Genomic DNA, 23,593 nt, shown 5'->3' with positions numbered 1-23,593 from the left:
TAACATATGGCCAGTTGAAGTGAAAAAGTATTTTTTTCATATTTTTCGTCAAAGTTATACACAATTCAAAGAGCGCGCACAGCGCTTCTACGTGCCAAATTTTTTTCCAAATCTTATATTTTTTTGCTCAATTAATTATCTTTCGAAATTGTCATCTTAAAGTTTAGTTTGATAACGTCATCATGCCAAAAAATTAGAACATGTGTGTCCCGTAATTTCACCTATGCTACACTGTATATAGACATACAGTATATACTGTACATATTGTATATGGCATATAGGCACAACTCAGCACTATAAGCATATAATAGGATGGCATACATCAACATTTTCCGATCGTATGTTAACGTACGTGCATGTTTAAAAAAAATTAATTTCAGTAAAATGATAAAAATGATCACCTATAATTCGTCAAAGTGACGAATTAAATTCTAGTTATTTTTTTATACCTATTATTACTAGATAAGATAAGTAGATGAATAAAAGTTTTAAAAAAGAGAAAGAACGTTTTCAATGTTTGTCTTTTTGTAGGCCTATATTTTTACAATATGATCGTAATTATAATATTATTATTTTGATCAGAAATAACGACAACAGTACAGAGCTCTACTTTTTTTATACTGTTTACTCTGACCAAATAGTTTGAGAAATGTAATACTGTGCGCTTTTAAAGGAGGATGCTTTTATTCGAGTAGGTGTTTATTTTTTGGTGTGTAATTTTATTTTATTCATATGTTAACATGTATAATAAAATAAATACCCCCACCCCCTATGAGCAACTATAACACATTTATTCTAAATGATATTCTATGGGGGATGAGAGGGGGTTATTTAAAGCGGGGAATTTATTCAAATAAATACGGTATATTTATATATTCCAGTTAAAGTTCACATCCATTTTTGTTTATGTTAGCTGTATTAATGTATTACTTACTTTGCCTTTAAATGTTGAAATGAGAAACAATTATACGATGACATACTACATTCCAAGAGATGCACTGATTGGTCAGTTGAATATCAGGCTAAATTACACATGTGCTGCCAACAACTCTGAAATATCTTGGAAACAACCACGGAGGGCAGGGAATACAATAACTTAGTAGAAAGGAGACACAGTACCTGATAAACAACCACGGAGGGCAGGGAATACAATACTTAGTAGAAAGGAGACACAGTACCTGATAAACAAACACGGAGGGCAGGGAATACAATAACTTAGTAGAAAGAAGACACAGTACCTGATAAACAAACACGGAGGGCAGGGAATACAATAACTTAGTAGAAAGGAGACACAGTACCTGATTAATTAATTACAATATAATTAACTTCATACATTTGATGTTTGCAATTCATATTATAAAGTATAAAATAAATATTTTATTGATTTTATTAGATGAATCAGAAAACACATCAATTGTACATGTTCTGTGCATTTGCAAACTAAAGAGGAAAACAAGCAATGACCTGGTGGTGGTGGTAGAATAAAACATATCAAAACCAGTTTTGCTTTTCTTAGACGTGTGCGTTTAACCCTGGAACATAATTGCATAAGCTATAATGCTGGCCTACTGTTACATGATATTGCTGTTTACAATGCTTTTATTGTTTAGACATTTTGTAGATCATCGTTTATAATAATGTGGCTTGTGCATCAACTTTCTCTGCAGCAAATCTGTATGTCTGTACATTAAAATACCTCATCGACAGTCAATAGTTCCAGAAGAACCTAACATACCTTAGCCAGACATTCACCATACCCCGATTTCGAAACACACCTATCAGACAGCCACATCATCTTGTATATATTTATTAATTTTGTATTTTTCTAGGTCTATGTTGAATAAAGTACTCTTTATATTCATATGTAGTAAAAGCCTTTATCAGGATACACTGTGTGGTATAAGCATCATAAAACCTACTTATATAATTTATACAAGTCATAAATTCGAACTGAAATAATAACTATATAATCTTAACGTTATAGTAATAAGTTACCCATTAGACTTTGACAAGTTTTGAAAGGCATACGCCTGCTATGGCAACCATTCAACAGTATATTAACTTTAGATAAAACTTGTACAAACAAGGCTTTTGGTACAATGTATACAATTTACATATTAACAAAAATAGGTTGCCATTTATACCTATGAATACAAACGAAAATTATCATTAAAACTTTATAATAGAAAAGTAACATATTTACAGATTTACAGCAAATTGCCACTCATATACTGTAGCAAATACCTACAATGTTGCTATCTATTTAAATTACTAAAGTAACAGATCAGGTATTAATGCACTGTCTCACAAGTAAAAGAAGCAAATATATAATAATAAATAAAATAATAATATTGAACCTTTATAAAGCGGTCTTTACCGGAATCTCACGGCGCAACATGAAAAGAATAACTATTTAAATAGGTGAGTTTTCAGGAGAGATTTGAATTGAAAAGGGGATGGAGTGTAACGGATGGAACGAATATAGGCATATGAGCTTCATACAGTTGACTGACAATTTATGTTTTATATACTGGAACTTTTTTTTCTCTTACAATTACATAGTTTCGTCCACTTTTATTTCTCTACTTGTTACAAAATCAATCAATCATCTGTTTATATGTATTAATTTATATTAATTATAAATTAAATATATGTACATAATTTTCTGTCTAATCGTTATGTTTGCAAATATGTTAACGACCCCTTAACCTTGTATTTTTTCCCTATTCTGTGTTTGTTTGATTTTTACAATAGAATCAAGCAGACAAGGTGACCTCTGTCAATACTGGTAATAAATCAGGTAGCAGTACAAAGTTTCTGTTTGCATACAAGATCAATAATCAACAATTCAAACTACTGAAGTTATATTTTGAAACCAGTAAAAACCAGTTTTACGGGATTTTGAATAATGAACAATTCGCAGTGTGGCTCTTTGACTTTCAGTAGATGTCACTAACTATAATCAACATTACAGTAATAAGTTACTAATTAGATTATGACAAGTTTTGAAAGGAACACGTTTGCTATGGCAACCAGTCATAGAATAGATAACTTTTGTACAAACAAGACTTGATATCATTTAGTACAATGTATAAAATATCCATACTCAAAAAAATAGGTTTCCGCTACCAGATTAATACGAAAATTATTATTACAAATAATAGAAAAGTAATAACATACTTGACTTGTCAACAGTGATTTACAAAAACACCAATTTGCCACTCTGAACTGTAACAAATGCCTAACTTGTCGCTACCTTATGAATTAACAGGCCAGCAAATATACTGTCTCACGAGTTAAAGAAGCAGATATATATGAGCTTTGAAGGCATTTTGATATTTAGAAGTAATAACTAAAAAGAAAATATATTGTAAATCAGACAATTGTATGTTTTAAGTATACTTGTAATTTGTGTTTCTTTTGTTTCAGAGTGGACAAGCAGACTCTGTCGTTACTGAGATAAAATCAGATACAGTGCAATGTTTCTGTTTGAATAAAACGCTCAAAAAAATACTTTAATAATATAACATAGGATAATGTTCAATAAATACTAAAACAAAACTGTACTGTACTCAGCAGTAAAGTCTCATTGAATACATCAAACAATTCCAGCAGGAACTAACACACCTAGTATAGTCAGACATTTACAGAAACACCATACCTCTCACTTCAAAACACACTAATTGTGAGTCACATCATCATATTGTATTTTACTAGGCCTACGTTGAATAAAGTACTCATATATTGTATTATTAAAACCCTTTTTTAGACTGTGTTAATTTAAGTATGCTGAAACATACTTATATTACCGTAGTATTTCATTCCGTGATATGAAGTCATACGTTCCAACTGATGACACGTCATCGGTTACTTTTCACCTCCTCTTGTGGCTCACAGTATCTTTGACTTTCAGTACATTAATAAGTTACCAATTAGATTATAAACGTGTAAAGGCATAAGCCTGCTATGGCAACCAAGTCCACAGTTTAGATAAACTTGTACAAACAATTAGGCATGGTATCATTGGTACAAACTGTAGACCTATACAAATTCAACGAAAATAGGTTGCCACTACCAATCCAATACAAGCGACAATTATTATTATTACAACTTTATAATAGAAAAGTAACTTGTTTTCACTTATTAACAGTGATTTACAAAAACAGCATTTTGCCACTATAATAATACCTCATTGTTGCTACCTAATTGTAGGCCCAATTAAGGTCAGTCAGTCAGTACTCACAATTAAAAGAAGAAAATATCAGCTTCATATTTTTTTGATATTTGGAAGTCATAACTAAAAGAGAAATGAAGTGTAAAGCAGGACAAAATGTATGTATAATGTTACTTGTATGCCCGTGTTTCCTTTAGAATAGAATCAAGCAGACAATTCAAGGTGACCTCTGTCGATACTGGTGATAAATCCAGTACAGTACAAAGTATCTGTTTGCATACAAGATCAGTAATTATCAATTCAGGAACTAAAGTAAAGTTATTTTGAAACCAGTAAAAACCAGTTTTACAGGCTATTAAATAATTAACAATCAGCAGTTTTTGGCATTCGGTAGGGAGTGGCTCGTGCAAGTGAGACTACAGAAACCTGCTCTGCAGCAAATCAAGATGTATATGCTGTACATCAAGATACCTGAGCCTCCTTTGCATGTGATGAATAGTAACCTTAGTGGTACAAGGTACATTGGTGAATTGTAAGTAATGTTTAGTCAATTATCAAAAAGTCAATTCTATGGTACAATTTTGGAGTCTTTGTTTTTCTATTAGAGGGGCTTTTATTTATGAAAGACTTGATTAGCAAGAAAGTTTGTGTTTATACAAATTAATCAATTATGTAATAAAATCAAATGTTAGATAACAAACTCACTAGTATTTACATTTTTGTGTCATGCTATTTTTTTTATGGATTTGCCAAATACAAATATTTTATTTAGTTTTGGCTTCCTATCACCAAACATGTTTTAATGCTTTTTACAATGCACAGTGTTGTTACTTTCTAATGTTTTTCACAATTAAATAATGAGATTTTGCTATTTGTTAACACATTTCTTTGGTCTATGGTTTATAGACAAAGTTTGCGTGAAACCTCAAATACTTTACAAAGACAGGAGATCTAATTAACAACATGGCGTCCTCTAAAGGTAAGGGTTGTTATTTACACGTTTAATGAGCCAACAGTTTTTAGAATATTTTTTGACAAGGAATTTGGCAATCATGACCAAAACTGTACACTGGGTTCGAATGTTATCTTTAAAGATTGAGTTGGAAATGGGGGTAGAGGCTTTTATGAATAAGTGAGTGAAATTAATAGCCAATTAGACAAAACTGCATTACAGCATAATTAAACAAGCATAAAGGATTTGCATATCCTTCATCTCAACTATGATTATGTTATCATATTTTATTAGAATTGAGTCAACTTCTCGTTCTTTTCTTTACAAGATTTTTTTTGAATTTGACTTACTGTTGGTACCGATGCAGCACATATTTTAAATTATAATGGTGTTTTACTTTTCTTTCTAGAAATCTCAGAGGATGATTTCAATCAATTGATGACTGATACAGCAGAATGGTATGATCAACATAACTACCTTACTGCATTGAAACTTTTATACAAAGACCATCTGGCTATGTCTAACGTGCATGTAGAGAGAGCTAAAAGTGTCATGGATCTACTACAGGATTTAACAGCCTCTGGAAGTTTGAGCTCATCAAATCTTACTATTTTATATGACACAGTAAAGATAACCAAACAATTTGGCTTTAAATCAAATCTTATGAATCAGCCCCCAGAAGATATAAAGGATCATAAAGTATTAATGATAAAAACTTACAGACAAAGGCTTTTTCAGCTTGGAGCAGAACTTAATAGTGATGAAGTATCTACACTTGATTATTTACATAACAATCCCGTAAAGAGATATCAGGACAGCTGGAGTTTGATTATAGACTTTGAGCACAGAGGGTTTATTAACGAGAATGTAACAAAGATGGAAAGATTTCTTACAGCTTTAAAAGACAATCGAATGAACTGGGCTTTGAGGATTTTTGTTGATGGTTGGTTTATTTGTTTTTATATTCTTAATAACATCATGGTTCATTTCTAATATTACATGTTTACTGGAAACAATCAAAGTCTGTAACCAGTAACAGAGACAGATTCAAATGTATTGGTAGAGAATGAACTATTGTTTTTTTTTAGTTTTATTACCGGCATTAAAAATACAAATTTAAAATGAAGAAAACAATGTACTAAGTTCTGTGTTTAATTAAAATAGTACAGTAAAAACTTTGTAGCTAATTCTTGTTTAGTGAAATCCATCTTTTTATTGGTTTTACGAAAGAAATAGTATAATAGTATAACTAATTTCATTTACCTGCATACTCAGGTGTACACTAATATTTCTAGCTGACTACTGCATGCATTTTGTTTTATAACGTTCGTAAAGCCAGTTACTTATTCACCGTAGAGGGCGTAGATGCAAAAAAGTTCGCGGAACTGGGGTGGCAAATGGTGAAGTAGATCAAGGGTGATCGATCCACACCAAAATATTTTTTAAAAATTAAGTAGGTCAAGTGTTATAACGTTCGTAAAGCCAGTTACTTATTAGCCGTAGAGGGCGTAGATGCAAAAACAATTGCGGAACTGGGGTGGCAAATGGTAAAGTAGGTCAAGGGTGATCGATCGATACCAAAATATTTTGAAAATATTAAGTAGGTCAAGTGTTATAACGTTCGTAAAGCCAGTTACTTATTCGCCGTAGAGGGCGTAGATGTAAACAATTTTGCGGAACTGGGGTGGCAAATGGTAAAGTAGGTCAAGGGTGATTGATCCATACCAAAATATTTTGAAAAAATTAAGTAGGTCAAGTGTTATAACGTTCGTAAAGCCAGTTACTTATTCGCCGTAGAGGGCGTAGATGCAAAAAAGTTCGCGGAACTGGGGTGCCAAATGGTAAAGTAGGTCAAGGGTCATCGATCCATACCAAAATATTTTGAAAAAATTAAGTAGGTCAAGTGTTATAACGTTCGTAAAGCCAGTTACTTATTCGCCGTAGAGGGCGTAGATGCAAAAAAGTTCGCGGAACTAGGGTGGAAAATGGTAGAGTAGGTCAAGGGTCATCGATCCATACCAAAATATTTTTTAAAAATTAAGTAGGTCAAGTGTTATAACGTTGGTAAAAGCCAGTTACTTATTCGCCGTAGAGGGCGTAGATGCAAAAAAGTTCGTGGAACTGGGGTGGCAAATGGTAAAGTAGGTCAAGGGTGATCGATCCATACCAAAATATTTTGAAAAAATTAAGTAGGTCAAGTGTTATAACGTTCGTAAAGCCAGTTACTTATTCGCCGTAGAGGGCGTAGATGCAAGAAAGTTCGCGGAACTGGGGTGGCAAATGGTAAAGTAGGTCAAGGGTCATCGATCCATACCAAAATATTTGGAAAAAATTAAGTAGGTCAAGTGTTATAACGTTCGTGAAGCCAGTTACTTATTCGCCGTAGAGGGCGTAGATGCAAAAAAGTTCGCGGAACTAGGGTGGAAAATGGTAGAGTAGGTCAAGGGTCATCGATCCATACCAAAATATTTTGAAAAAATTAAGTAGGTCAAGTGTTATAACGTTCGTAAAGCCAGTTCTTATTCGCCGTAGAGGGCGTAGACGCAAAAAAGTTCGCGGAACTGGGGTGGCAAATGATAAAGTAGGTTAAGTGTGATCGATCCATACCAAAATATTTTGAAAAAATTAAGTAGATCAAGTGTTATAACGTTCGTAAAAGCCAGTTACTTATTCGCCGTAGAGGGCGTAGACGCAAAAAAGTTCGCGGAACTGGGGTGGCAAATGGTAGAGTAGGTCAAGGGTGATCGATTCATACCAAAATATTTTGAAAAAATTAAGTAGGTCAAGTGTTATAACGTTTGTAAAAGCCAGTTACTTATTCGCCGTAGAGGGCGTAGACGCAAAAAAGTTCGCGGAACTGGGGTGGCAAATGGTAGAGTAGGTCAAGGGTGATCGATTCATACCAAAATATTTTGAAAAAATTAAGTAGGTCAAGTGTTATAACGTTCGTAAAAGCCAGTTACTTATTCGCCGTATTGCAACAACAAGTTGATGCAATAACAACTCAATTAGACAGTTATTACGTATTAAAATCTGTTTTTTTTTATATATTTGTGACTGTCCCTTTAATTGAATTTGAATAAGGAACTAGGAACTAGTAACCAACTTCACAGACATGTTAAGCAAAGGTATGGCACTGAGATCCGCACTCGAACACTGGCGTCAGTGAAACTGGAGAATTCTAAGGCTTTAAACTCTCTCTTAGAAGAGTTACGAACTGTGGATGATGCGCATGTTTTTTGGTCATACACATTTCGCTCTCCTTCAGCTTTCACACCCCGCTCCACTGATTCACGCCGAAATTACAATCCTCGGCAGTCAGAAATATTTTATTACATAAAAAAAACATCAAAAAATGTAAAACAATTGAAATGGAAAAGTAAGCACCGAAAAAATAAATAAAGATTTCCTACTATGGGTTGAAAACTCAGAAGTTGGTGGTGAATTTCTTTGCTCTTTCAGTCTTAACTTTTGGTAGTAGTTTAGTCAGTTGTCACTTTTCCCTATTTTGTTAAAATACTTTTTAATCAATAAGGTCAAATTCCTTAATAGAATAGCAGAATAAATATAAAATCAATAAATTATTATTATATGGTACAGTTTTGATTCTTTAACACGTAATGATATTATTATTATCATTAATGAATCATATTATTACTATTATTAGAATTGAAAGAGGATGATTACAATGAACTGCTTGTAGAGGTATCAGACTGGTGGAAGAAACATGGAAACATTGACATGCTGAAAGTGTTACTTAGCGAGTTCACGAATCGTGATACAACCATTACTTTGAAAAAAATAGAGGATGAAAATATACCCTATGATCTGATTAGTTTACTTAAGGGTCCTGGACTTCTCAAACCGGCAGACATTGGTATCCTCATTGAAGCTACTAATATATGCAGACTTCAGGGGGTGCAAGACGTGATTGCGAAAATTGTGAAATTACCAAACTTCAAATGCATTCCATTCAAACATTTTTCAGAGCATCGAAGAAAATTGATAGCGTTTGGTCAGCAATTGAATACAGAGAACATAGTAACTATTGGCCGCCTTAAAGGCATTAAGGAGGTCAACGAAGACACAGATCCGTTTTTGTTAATCCTAAAATTGGAAATGAAAGGCACACTTGCAGAAGGAGAGAAGATGGACAAATTCATTAAACTACTTACAGATATGAAGATGACGAAAGAAGTGGAGGCATTGACAACATTAAAAGGTAAACCAAAACAGTATAAGCTCATTCATAAATACAGCAGAAATAACTTAATATAGGTCTGTAGTAGAATGGTTTTAGGGAAACAAATTATATTATTGATAAAAGGCTTTATAATATTATATTCATCAAAACGGATGTTGTAATACTGTACTAAAATTAGGAAGTGAACAATCAAGAAGTGAAGCCGGACCATCACGCAATACAGAAAGTATGTTTTTTAATTTTTTTTTCAAAAAGTGAATATTCTGTTACTGCAATCTGTAAGTCAACATTGTGTTACAAATTCACTTTGAGTATTGTACTTATTTAATAGCATTCATATGCGTTTTAACGATCTAATAAGGTCACAAACTGCATTATATGTAAAAATAAATACTAGGGTCTATAATGTTTCGTCTTTAAACGATATAAATAAATAAGTCGATTCTGATAATTTAAAAGGCCTGCCATGCATACCTGCATGCATCGCACGCAATTTGATATTTTTTAACCTAATCTATAATTTTAACGCTCTAGTGAATGATTTCAATGCCATTTTGCAACTTGTATTACAGTTTTGTTCTATAAAGTTACCAAAAAGTAACACAAAATGACTATCAACGCTGTGGTCTTAGATTCTAGCCATTACTTCAATAATTGAGGAAAAGTGAGGAAAAACGTAATCAAAATGTCTCAGAATTAACAATTATGCATTTTTAAATGCAAGTATGAAATTAATTTTAATAAAAAATTATGAATAATTGGAGCTTACTGTAAAATAAAAAGTAATAGTATAGTATATTTATGGGAAAAAATGTTAACAAGATGCATGAAATAAAAATGTTTTAAATGATATGTCCCATCCGTAACAAAAATGTCTGTCCCGTTCCGACGAAAAATGTCATCAATATATTTTTTTTAATATGATAGTTTCAAAATATTTGTTTATAATGTATTACATATAGTTATTAAAAGTAGAAAACAAAAATATTAAATTGTGGTATTAATACTTTTAACTGAAATGAAAAAACACCCCAAAACTACTATTATCTCAAGAGGACTCAGCCACACCAGGTTTATACTCAACTTTACCGAGAGGAACTTGGAGGAGATTCGTCACAGATTAGACACAGCTTTACAACGAGGAGACTACGACAAGGTGAACAAATGGTCCCACAAGTCTGGCCAGTTCACCTTCGAGACCACTCGCAAGAAGCAAATCAAGAAATTCAATCGTCTTGCAAACAACAACCAAAGGGAGAAAACACCAGCTCCAACTCTTAGCCGTACTCAGTTTAACGCCAAGACTGTAGTGAACCTAAGCAGTCGTGACTTGTCACAATCCGAGAGATCAGTTTTTGTACTTGGCTTAGACTTTGCTACGGCACCTTCAACTATACCGAAGGAAGAGATCATCCAACGAATCGAACCTACTTTGACAGGTCTTGACAAAACTTCATCAGACAGTATCTGCATGCAGATCTCTCAACTGTTACGTCAGGACACCAAACCGAAATCCAACATCACCAAGGAAGAACGAGATGCTCTCAAAACTCTCCGGGCAGACTCAACAGTCCACATCCTACCAGCAGACAAGGGGAATGCCACCGTCATCATGAACGTTACAGAGTACAACAAGAAGATTATGCAGCTCTTGAACACTCCTACGTATAGGAAAATCAAGAAAGATCCAACTCAATCCATCGAGAGGAAGATCGCAGCTAAACTTTTACAACTACATCGCTCTGAAGCTCTACCCAAGTCTACCTACCACCAACTTCAACCATCAGCAACAACTTGTCCCAGACTATTTGGGCAACCTAAGATCCATAAGCAGGACATACCACTACGTCCTATTGTCTCTTCCAGAGGCTCACCAACGTACAACCTGGCAAAACATCTAGCCAAGATACTGTATCCACTGGTAGGACTAACAGGTCATCATGTGAAGAATTCTCAGCATTTCGTGGAAATCATCAAGGACGTTTACCTGGAACCAACAGACAAGCTGATCAGCTTTGACATCAAGTCTTTATTCACCAATGTTCCCGTCAGGGAAGCTTGCACTATAGTCAAACATCGACTGCAAGTTGACCCTAAACTCCAACAGAGGACCGCACTTTCTGCAGAAGAAATCCATGAGTTACTTCTACTATGTCTAACATCTACCAACTTCAAGTGGCGAGATCAATTCTTTGAACAAACTGAAGGCACGGCTATGGGATCTCCTTTATCCCCGGTCATTGCCAACATCTTTCTGGAGGAGCTCGAACATCTAGCACTCTACTTCGCCAACAAGCGACCAAAACTTTGGCTTCGATATGTAGACGACACTTTTATCATCTGGCAGCACAACAAGGTGGACTTAGATAGTTTTCTAATACACCTCAACTCTCAACACTGTAACATAGCATTCACCATGGAAGAGGAAAACGACCACAGTTTACCATTTCTTGACGTATTTGTCACAAAGGAACCTGAGGGCACTCTGTCCCACAAAGTATATCGCAAACCCACGCACATGGACAGATATTTACACAAGCGATCTTTCCACCATCCGTCAACGAAGAAATCAGTTTGTAAAAGAGCGCACACCATCAGCAACAAGAAGTGTCTCCGACAAGAAATACATCATGTCAACAAAGCATTGGAACTCAATGGTTACAACAGGAAGGACTTCAAGTCATCGTCAACCAACAACAACGATCCTGTAGAGTTCAGAAAGTCTGTATGTTTACCATATTTGGGACAGCTTTCTCATCGTATCCAGCAAGTACTACAAAACGCCGACATAAAAGTATTTCATAGTGCAGTCAACAAGTTGTCACAGTGTCTTCAAACACACAAGGACAAACCAGCTAAACACAGTCAACCTGGTGTATACTGCATCCCATGTGAATGTGGAAAGGTATACATTGGGGAAACTGGACGCGACCTTCAAACCAGGCTCAAAGAACATCAAGGCCATGCCAGAAGAGGAGAACAAGACAAATCATCAATAGTTATGCATTCTCACAAACAACAACACCGAGTTAATTGGAAAGATGCTGAACTAATTGCTACCGTTCCTTCTTAGCATTCCAGACGAACCAGGGAAGCTATTGAAATCTACAAACACAACACTGTTCATCAAGATATTGGATTTGTTATTAGTGACATTTGGCTATCTTTATTCAACAAGAATCTTCATCGACAGTAAACAATGCCATAGTTTCTGGCCAGTTTACATTTCACAACCCAGTCTGGACACATGGTCTTGTTTGGCCAGTCCACACTCAACTTTGAGACAATGCTATTGTTTTTAGCTTGTCTCACCCTGCTTTTCACACCTATCAGAAACAATGCTCTTCTATAGCAAGTTTCCATTCACTATTGTTCTTGAGAAACAATGCTCTGCTATAGCTAGTTTCAATCCCTCCCACTGTGTGAACTTGCCATTGTTTCTGGCTTTCACACCAGTCCCACCCTTCCCACTTATATTCCAAGTTTTCTGGACTTTCTGCATTCTCACTCCTGAGGACGATCAAAGTATATTGATCGAAACGTCGAGAAACTCAACAGTTCTTTTCAGAACTAATACACGTGGTGTACCGCAAACTTTATATCAACATTCGATTTCGCCATGCAATATGTCTTATAAAATGCTTTACCATGTACAATAGGGACAAAGAGTAACTATATCTGGCAAAAAAATGTTCAAAAGATTCATGGTTTGTGAAATAATAAGGATTTAAATGATACTGTATATCTCGTCCGTAACAAAAATGTCCTGAAATGTTTTTGAAATATATTTTCATCAAAATATAAAATTTTCAAAAAATGTGTTAATAATCTAATGATAGTCCTCAGGAGAAAATGAAATATCAAGATTTTTGGCATCATTAAAATAAATGTAAAAAAAACCGCCTAAAACATCATGGACATTTATGAATTTGAAATGCATGTATGGAATTAATAAACAACAACATTTTAATTAAATACTTGAATTATGTATTATTGAGACATAAAGTAATTATATCTGTTGATAAAACAGTAATAAGATGCATAGTTTATGAAATAATTAGAATTTTAAAATGTCCTATCCGTGAAATATGGTTTTTTCATATTTAATATTCAATAACTTAGAAACTATATATCAGAAAAATAAAAAAAAATGTTATTTAATAAACTTCTACTTTGAGAAATGGCCAAGAGTAATATCAAAATCAGTAAATACAATTGTTCAACCCACGGACCAAATACTGTGGAATGCCCCATTTGGTAAATTACATTGATTGTGTACTAATTTTAATAAGTTTTATGTTTTAAGACTTCACTCCTGTGGAGATACAGGCTCGAGGACCAGAAGCAGTTAGAGCATACAATGAAGCTCTGAAAGAAGGGAAAACTGAAGTTAAACAAGGCAGAGTTATTTTTGTAGGTCTTGAAGGAGTAGGAAAAACTTCTACTATCAATGCTTTGCTAAAGAAAAGGTAAGCAAATCTATTAAAACTGTCAAGTCAAATTAAAAGATAGCAAACACATACAATTACAATTAAAAGTGATTTTCAAATAAAGTAACAATAAAATACACTTCTCAAAAGAAGTATTTGCACTTTCTTTTAGTTTCATGTTACAATATTGTTTAAAGGTTATTATTATTTACATTATATGTAAGATACACTTTACAAAATTATAAACAACTTAACATCTTCAATAGCTGCCAGAAAAATAAAGGATCATGTCACTAAATATGTGTGTGCCTCCATCTGAAAACCAGAGTTTTTTCCACTAATGAACTGAATTGTGAACATTACAAACACTGAAAATATAAAAATACCATTTCTTTACCATCGCATTTTACCACATTTCCTATTATACAAACATTTTTCTGAAGTGTGAAATTGATTGACAAAAGGGTGTAAAACACATTAAGTCATCGGACATTGATACCAAGAATTCATAAATACCTATTTAATGTAATTTTGCCTTTTCTACAAAAAAAGCATATTTTGTGGACTTAACTAATATAATATGACGTAGTATAAACAAATACAGTATTCTCTACCAAGAAAGCATTTTTTCTTGTCATTTTTGACATTCGATATTTAATTTAATCAACATTTCTTTTATAGTTTTAATCCAAATCATGACATAACTGACGCTATAGCAACAACAACGGTGTGCACTCAAGATGATGTCGATGAAACAACATTGAAAGAAGAACTACCAGACACATGTAAGTATTAAGATGCGTGAAATAATGGTTCCATAGATGTTAAAAAAATTGTTTGTAGTACATATAATTCCAAGTATACTGTCAAAACCAACCAACATTTATTGACACAAGTATGCAAATATTTCTTTTGTGACAAACCCATATTTTTCTGGCTTCAGTAAACTCATTATTTATAAAATATAATAACTGATTTTACAAGATTTAAAAAAATACATTAACCTTCATATATATGTCACAAATACAGAAAAGGGTAAGCCAGGCCGGTGTATTGCATAATCAGTGATTATTCTATTATTTATGCTGTAATGGTAAACAAAAGGAAAATGTTAATAACCATAGATATAAAACAAGTAAAAACTACAGAAACTTTGATGAAACTAAATTTTAAACTAAATCTAAACTGCTTTTCTGCACACACATTTACAATTTATAGCTAAGGAAAAAGTTACAAGAGTAGAAAAATACGAGAGTGCAGAAGGAGGCCAAAATAAGTTTGGAGACAAACTTAAATTAATAAAATAAAACTGGATGACAATCATAGAACATAACATAGATAAGGCCCTTGAAAACTTTGAAAATTAGTTCATACAAGTGGCTAATATTCAAATCAATCCACCGTGATTAAATAGTAATTTTTTTTCTCTTTTATTGCTTTAAAAATCCCATGTTAAATCCTGTGTTATTTTATGTATGATTCTTGTTTAATATTTATTTATTTAATCTGATTATGTAGTTGTATTGTCTTGTTTTATGGATGTTATTCATATAATTTGTTTTAACTTGCTTCTTTTTACCTAAATTATTTATTTATAACACAGAACTGGATTTATTCTGTAATATCATGGATATATTCATTATTCAAATGTGTGTGATGTATTTTTTGTTTTGAAAGCTTTGTACTATATTGCATTTGTTGGTTTGTTGTTAGGGAGCCGCACGTCCTTCAGGCGACAGTGGGTTTCCTGCTTTTGCGACTCCTGAGCTGGCATGGCAAATGAATCAATTAAATGTGTGTTTCTTCCTTTTTAACATTTTAATAAATAATTAACATATTCGTAGTGTACAAGCACAACAACAATAATATACAAAAACAAATTACACTTTTTTTAAAGCTTCTGAAATGTATGAGAAAGCAATTGCTAGAGAAGTGGTGAAACAAGTGAAAGGAAAACAAAATGCAACAGCATCTACAAAACAGGCTTCTGGCAATTATGAAAATGCTCCCATGAAGCATGTGAAAGAAGACAGAATAAAAGAACAGTCAAAAGAAAATCCAGCACAATCAACTATAACAGAAGAAAGCAAAATGGATGAGGGTAATAAAAAATGATAATAGGAATTTCAAGTGCAGGGCGTATTATTATTACATTTCACACCTAATATTTCACTGTCTGCTCTACCAAAACTAAGCACTGAATTTTACATGGGCTGACTTGTGGCCTGGGCTATTCGATTTATTTTTATTACTTTTTTTCATTTATTCGATATTTGATTTATTGTCTCTTTTTCTTTATATGTTTACTTAGTTAACTATATTATTTTAGTTTTAAAAGGATCTTATACGTGACAAGAATAATTTATTCTTCTAGTATAGATCCTTAATATGATTCTAGCTGCTTTATTGTCGATCCTGTAAACTTTTTCTGTATTCATGTCATAAATAAAAATAACCGATAAAATAAAAAGATGGAAGAGGTGGTTAAATTGAATAGAAGTTTACTTTAAAACAGTTGGTGTCTTCGAATGTTTGATCCATAATTCAAAACAAATATACTTTGCCTCTTTCAATTTTTTGTTTTTTAAAACTATGGGCCTCTGCGTCTCGAAATAACTAGACCTACTATTTTCTGCTCATGTTTTAACCAGAAACTATATTTGTTATTATTCTCAAACAAACTCAATGAAAGAGGAACATCTTAAGAGGCATGTGCCAAATTCTCCTCTTAATAATTGACAAGGTTTTCTTTCAAGATATATGGCAATTGAAAACTCACTATGACAAGTCTTCTTGTCAATCAGGAAACGAAAAGCCAAGTAGAATCATTAGAAAAGCAAACTCAGGACCTGAAATCATCAGAAACGTTGATATTCTGTAGATCCTTCGTTATTTTCACTTTCATTTCTAAAAATTAAATTGTCTGACAATGTACTTTTCTACAATAATTATTAATTTTAATTACCATTTATAAAATAATCCTATAAAAAATTTTCCTAAAAAAAGTCCTATAGAAATTACATACAGAAACATGATATTGATATTTTATTTGTCAACTAATAAAATATTTTAACATTTTTAATTTATTTAAATTACAAACAACCAAAAATATAGAACAAGAAAAATTTCAGAAAGACGGAAGTGATGACGAGACAAAGATTCCTTCAAAAAGAGAAGAAGAATTAATAGAGATTGAGTTTCAGAAACAAGGAAGTAATGACAAGGTGACTAGCGACAAGTTTGTGATGAATATCTGGGATTTCGGAGGACAGCCAATTTATCATGTGATGCAGCGGGTAAAGTAGTTACATTTCATTACATGAAGCCCTTTTCTCACAGACATGGAAGCAAAATGCAGGGAATATATATATATTGAATATTTTACCCGATGCCTGCATTACCCACTCGGACAGAAAGTCAGACCAGCATGGTATTAGTTTATATATATTCCCAACATATATTTCTGTGAGAAAAGGCCTAACAAGTTAGTTCTGCCTGCACAGGTCTTCCTCCTCTAATATAAGACTAACAAAGTTAGGAAAGGCCAACACTAATATAGTAACAAAACAAACTTTAAATGTTATTCATAAGAATTCTAGTACTATGGTAAAATAGCTATGTTTAGACATGACATTTTAAATCTAAAAATTAAAACACTATGAAACAAAAACCCTATACAATTCTAAATTTAAATGTTATTGATAATCAAGCATTTTGATATATTTACCATTCATTGAATGTCACTGTTTTATTGATCTCATAGATCTTCATGGTATCTTTTGCTGTTGTATGCGTAGTATTCAACCTTTGTGATGATCTTGATGCCCCAGCTAAAGTTTTGGATCCAACAACTGTAAGCTCACTTTTATTAGTTTTTAAACACAATTTTCAATTCCTATATTGTGATTACTTTATAGTGAAAAATGTATACCTCTGCTATGAACACATCTTAAAGTTTTAAGACTTATCAATTAGCTTTTCACATTTTATCCATAGACAATTTAACACAAAACTAAATTAATAATTCTTTTCCTGCATTACTCAATAAATGAATAACAATAGATTGAACAATTACGTTTTTTTCAATTGTTGTATACAGTATTATACATGATTTTTTTGTTATCATATGTACTTATAAAATTTAGGGTGAAAAGTATGACCACAGAATGACAAATCTGGAGTTCATTCTTTCTTGGATTCGTTCCATATACACAAACAGTAGACCTGATGCAAAGATAAATGGTCAGCCTTGTCCTCCTGTATTATTGATAGGTACACATTTAAATGGTCTAAATAATCAAAAGGTGAGTTGAAAGACTGTAGAGAAATGACTCTTTTTTAATAATCATTTTTTGATGGAATGGAAGATAGTGCCATGTTGTTGGATAATAGCTTTAAACATGAGAAACTACAGTGATTAAGTGTCTCTTTCTTTCAGGTTAAAGAAATAAAATCTAAAATTTGGGAAGCCCTAAAAGACAAACCATATGAAACTATGGTGTGTTCAACTATTTTTACCATTGAAAACAGTGTACCATTTAAACAGAGCAATGCTTCTGCCATCATGAAACAAATACTGGATTTGTCAAAGAAAATGATCCGCACTTTGCCAATAAAATGGTTGCAAGTCCAGCAGGAAATCCAAATCTTGAAAAAGAAGCACATCTATTTACCAACTTTTGAGGTTAGGTGCAAGAATTAATAGAAAATAGCGTTCAATGTAAACAATTAATGAATTACCATATTAAAAATGTGGCAATTTCTTTTATAAAGAAAAATTCACAAATAAGGTTTACAGTATTTGTTCTATTAGTCAGATCTCAATTTTCAGTATACCACCATGTTATTTTCAGTTTACATTGTAATTGGTGTAAAATCCTAGTTAATACGGGTCTGAATAAAACAATTACTTATAGTGAAGCTTTCAGTCAACTACCATTTTCACTAATAGATGTACTTGATATATAAAGTTAAATCTCTTTATAGTAGGTATTTATTGTACTGTTACATTGTCATATTATTTGAAAATTTATGAAAGTATATTAATAAACTTTTCATTATAATTGTTTTACGTATGTTCATATCTATTTTTGAACAGATCCAAGATGAAGTACTTAAAAAAATCTGTAAAATAACAGACGGTCACAAAGTTCTGCTTGAGTATTTACATGACATTGGCGTGATCCTCTACTACCCAGATGACAAGGATCTAAGAGATATAATAGTTGTAGATTTGATGCGACTAGTTGACATGTTTAAAACAATCATCACTGTAATAGACCATGACGATATGGTTAGTAATTAACAAAAACGATGTTTTGCATACTGTGCAGCAACATAATATTACTGGCTTCTAAATTTAATTAAAAATAAATTTCACTTCACTAAGTTACAGGTACCCAATCATATGAACTCAAAGATCAATACATTTTTTCAACTATAGGCCTACCAATGTTACTCTGAATTAATAAATTAAAATTTAATTTTAATTGTATTCTATTTTTGTAAAATAATAGGTACCAGCTATGAGACCAGCTTGGAGGATGCTGGACCAAGGCATTTTAAAAGGTGGATTGCTAAAACATCTGTGGGAGAAGTTCTGTGATTCTGATGAGATATTATCATTCTTTGCGTCTCTCATGCAAAAGTTTGGATTAGTGTGTGAACAAATAAATACAAAGGTATTGATACTAATTTCATTAATATTTCAATTTTCTAGCCTATATATAGCCTACTGATCTACTTATTAAACTATTTTTTGTTTACACAGAATAATGAAAAAATTTTCTACGTTCTGTCACGTTTGAAACCACATGCCTCACCACCACCTGGATTTAAAAAAAAGCGTGCAGTTTCTCTATTTCATGATTTTGGTAGCTATCTTCCAGATGATCTTTTCCAACGTGCTGCAACAAAGTTTATTGAGAAATTTCAAATGGAAGATAAAGAACCTGTTCTACCCCTATGAGCATGTAGAATTGAACATTGATGCTGATCACCTAGTCATTCTATATGTTACTACCATTAAACAATGCCGTATGTTACAGGTAAATTTTACAATTAGTACCCTATTTTTAATGCAGTAATAAATTTACCCAAATTTACAATAAAATTACTTCGCAACTAAAAATATTTTGCAGGAAATATGTATTTTGTGATTTAGTGTTGTGTAAATGCTGACAATTTTGTGTAAAATTGCTACTATAATATGATGTTTAAAAAAAAATACATAAATACCAGATGTACTTTTGAAAGAAACATTTGTTGCGCAACGTAATCCTACAGGAGCCAGTTTGGTTTTGAATTAAAAAAAAAAATTGATGCTTCAGCTCATCCGATCATTGATGAAACACACTGTAGATTACGGAGGTTTGCCCATAAAAAAACCCATGCTGATGTCTTTCTTTTGTTTGCATTAAATTTACCACTTGATCAGTCCAGAGAGACCATGTGACTTAATTGGTCCACACGAGTTCCACTGTGGGTATTTGCGTCCACCAATCAAATAGCCAGATTCCAAAAAAGCTCTGCCAATCACAGGAAAGCTCAGCTTTGATCGATGAAATCACACCACAAAATGGTGGTTTTGTAGTTGAGCTTCACAGAATATTCCAAAAATTTGCACCCCCTCCCCCACCCCTGAAAATTGTAATAAATATTTTCAAAGGTAACTTTTAGGAATTGTTTTTGCATTTTAAAATTGTATCATGTTTTATACTATTGTATCAAAGGTCCCAAAGAAGATAGTATTTTTATTGTGAATGACCAAATATAAATAAATTGTTTATTTTTTTTAATATTTCAGACAACAATAGTTAGAACAAAGGGCTTCAATGATAGTCCTTTAGAACAGCAGCTTACAGAAGATGAAATCAAGCCACTACCTGAAGCCTGTAAGAAGGTAGGCTAGTAGATATGAAAGTGACTAAACAACATCATATATATATATACTTTATTTACAAAGTTGGTATAGGTATTTTGATTGATTTTTGATATAGATTTTGTTCACTAAAGAAAAATATAGTACTATACTTAAAAATTGATTTTGATCATAATCAGTTTCCATTCTGAATATTGCATAAATGATTTTATTTCACGATGTTCTGGATTTGATTATTTCGCTTCAGCTGATACTCGGGACTGTTGATTCTACATGCAATACAATTTTTAAATTAATTTTAATATTCTATATATTATATACTATTAGGTACTTTGTTTCCTCCAAGAGGAATTGAAAGTGTTCAGTCAGAGTGGTGCACGGGGTCTTAAAGTAAGAATGTGCATCCCTTGTGAATGTAGTCCAAACTTTCAAAATACACAAGTTCGTAAAGTGAGGATGTGCATTCCTTGTGCATCTAGTCCAAACACCAATGCTCATATGCATGTTATTAGCAAGTTTGACCAAGATTATTTACCTTGTGATGAAATGAAAATGGATGTGAGACCTTACCGTAAATTGTTTGGTGATGAACTAACAAAAGGTAAACATATTTGTTGATTTTGTATTTATAAAATTATATTGGTGGGGTTTCAATTCCGAATAAAAGTTTTTCTACTCATGTATTTTGTTTGTCAAAGTTCTTTTAAATAGAATGTTTAATACACTTGTTGCTTTAAGATTTTTAATTATTTAAACAGGAAATAAATTTGACTTTACTTTGGCAACTATACAAATAAAATACATTAACAACAGCAAAACAACAAAAATTAAGTGATTAAAATAGATAAAATACACATAGTTGTGTTGGTAGTCTATAAGTGCTAGCTTACCTGGATAAACCAACATAGGCCTTTTCCACTTCGATGGGGAGAACATAACTTGAAAAGTAGAACAAAATGTAAAAATTGAATTGAATGCAGCAATCTTGTTAAGGATGTAGATGTATCAAAAGTCCATGATTTAAAAATTTAATGACAGTTTTTTAATGATTATGACTCATGGACACTATGAATACAAATGAGGAAAATAAATTTGAAAAACTCCCCAATTTGCTTGTATATATTTCAGTTTTTCTTTTTTTCAACATTTTCTGTTTTGTATATTGGACCAGACTGCATTGTGTGACAGATTCAAAGGTGAATTTAAATAAATTAGAGTATTAATATATTTTGTAATTTTAGATGCGCCATCTACATCCTCAAATCTACCACGACAACCGTCACAAGTGGATAGGACAGACTATGCACGTCCTTTAATATCAGGTACAGTAGAATAGACTTAAATAATATTTTTAATACTTCTAAAATTATAAACTATTTCTTATATTTATTATTATGTTATTGTTACTATACCTAAAACCAAAAACCAGTCATTCTTAGTATAGCAATATAATATTTAACTAGCAGTAATAAATAAATTTAATAATAAAGTGCACTCTTCCCCCCTTTTAAATAAAAAAAAATTATTGACACATTTACGTATACACGTACAGCACCTTAATAAAAATAAAGAATAATTAACTTCAAACGTGCTTCTTTCATTCCATCGGATCAAATATTTCCAGTAGGTCTACATCCAACCAATTATAATCATAATCATCATTATAATGGAATATAGGTCTGTAGTCGAATGGTTTGAGGGAAAAAATGATTCTGCCAAAAAAAGAAAGACAATTAACTCAGCAAGGAGACAAGGCCAGCCTAGGCCTATAGCTAGCATACAATGTTCCTACATTACCACTGTTTACCAGTTAGGCCCTACAAAACTAAGCCTAGCTAGACTTTGGGGGATCATCAAGCACCCCAAAAAGTATGTTTTTTTTTTTTCTTTAGTGCCATGATGATTCTATTCTAAATTTTATTTCTGTCATTATTATTTTTTATTTTAAACATGGCAACAATGAATATTTGTGTCATACCATGGAGTAAAGAATATTACTTATTCTTTACTCCATGGTCATACTTTAATATTCATTGTAAGTGCTGCTGGTAATTAATGGTATTAAGGCAGTGAACCCAACTATAATTTCAATAATAATAATGCGCTGCTCTCACAGCATTTATTAGGTCCAATAAAACATCGGAAATTCGTTTTTTGTACACTATTTAAAAAGAACGTTTAAATATATAAGAACATAGTACACACTATACAAAATTGCACAAAAACATTATACATAATAATAAAAATACATTATATAAAAATTACTTAAACAGAACCAAATTATCTAGTAACGGTGTTGTTGAAAACTGTAATTGACTTAGGGATAAATGATTTGGAATAACGGGTTGTTCGCACATGGTGGGATTGAAGTCGGATTAATGATGGGAGAAAATTATATTCTTTGAAGAGGGGAAGAGAAGGTTGTGATAGGCGTTTACCATATAGTCAAATATGTTTTTAACTTATTAAACTGCTATAAAACTTGACGTGCAGTTTGATTTATGTTTTGACATGGTACTTGGCAGTTTGGTTCTATAAAGTTACCAAAAAGTAACAAGTTAAATCTTAATATTTTATGTTTTTGATTAATTCAAAATGTCTCTTGGAAGTTTAAATAAAATGTCAACATGGATATTGTAACTAATGTACTAAAATACTTTCTTTTTAGATAAACAATCAAGAAGTGAAGCTGGACCATCAAGCAATGTAGAAAGTATGTTTTATTTCAATAGGGTTGGGGTGCCAATATTCTACTTAATTTGTGTAATGAGGTCGTCACCTTCTTATCTGAATTGGATTTCCAACAATTTATGCTATACAATTTCCGACAAACACATAATTTAGGCATAGACTTTGCAGATATTATTCATATTTAGTTAAATTTTCAAACTTATATACAACTGCAATGTCTAGTGGAATTTCATATTCAACAATATTTGATAGCTTTATTGAT

At 32.3% G+C, this 23,593-nt stretch overlaps 2 protein-coding genes across 2 annotated transcripts; both read left to right on the top strand.

The window, feature by feature from the left end:
- Nucleotides 1–4,570: 4,570 nt before the first annotated feature.
- On the top strand, nucleotides 4,571–20,647 carry LOC144847571 (uncharacterized). The gene is made up of 15 exons (XM_078704001.1): nucleotides 4,571–4,706; nucleotides 5,081–5,153; nucleotides 5,536–6,069; nucleotides 8,794–9,348; nucleotides 13,637–13,799; nucleotides 14,442–14,545; nucleotides 15,658–15,861; nucleotides 16,875–17,056; nucleotides 17,524–17,613; nucleotides 17,906–18,064; nucleotides 18,199–18,444; nucleotides 18,859–19,053; nucleotides 19,277–19,441; nucleotides 19,531–19,807; nucleotides 20,566–20,647. The coding sequence occupies exons 2-14, from the start codon at nucleotides 5,138–5,140 to the stop codon at nucleotides 19,726–19,728; spliced, it is 2,811 nt and encodes a 936-aa protein (XP_078560127.1). The 5' UTR covers nucleotides 4,571–4,706; nucleotides 5,081–5,137; the 3' UTR covers nucleotides 19,729–19,807; nucleotides 20,566–20,647.
- On the top strand, nucleotides 10,349–12,403 carry LOC144848232 (uncharacterized). The gene has a single exon (XM_078704947.1). It carries the CDS (start codon nucleotides 10,349–10,351, stop codon nucleotides 12,401–12,403), a length of 2,055 nt encoding a protein of 684 aa, XP_078561073.1.
- Nucleotides 20,648–23,593: the final 2,946 nt, after the last annotated feature.

Source organism: Antedon bifida, chromosome 7 (assembly GCF_963402885.1).
Source record: "Antedon bifida chromosome 7, ecAntBifi1.1, whole genome shotgun sequence".
Classification (NCBI taxonomy): Eukaryota; Metazoa; Echinodermata; class Crinoidea; order Comatulida; family Antedonidae; genus Antedon; species Antedon bifida.
The sequence above is the reverse complement of the archived record's forward strand: the minus strand, read 5'-3'. Positions and strand labels throughout refer to the sequence as shown.

Excerpts from the sequence above, each read along its gene's own strand:
- LOC144847571 (XM_078704001.1), top strand. Across the intron at positions 14,546-15,657 it reads AGAAGAACTACCAGACACAT|CTTCTGAAATGTATGAGAAA; the intron begins GTAAGTATTAAG and ends CTTTTTTTAAAG. Across the intron at positions 17,057-17,523 it reads TTTATCATGTGATGCAGCGG|ATCTTCATGGTATCTTTTGC; the intron begins GTAAAGTAGTTA and ends TTGATCTCATAG.
- LOC144848232 (XM_078704947.1), top strand. The coding sequence starts at position 10,349 with ATGAAAAAACACCCCAAAACTACTATTATCTCAAGAGGACTCAGCCAC.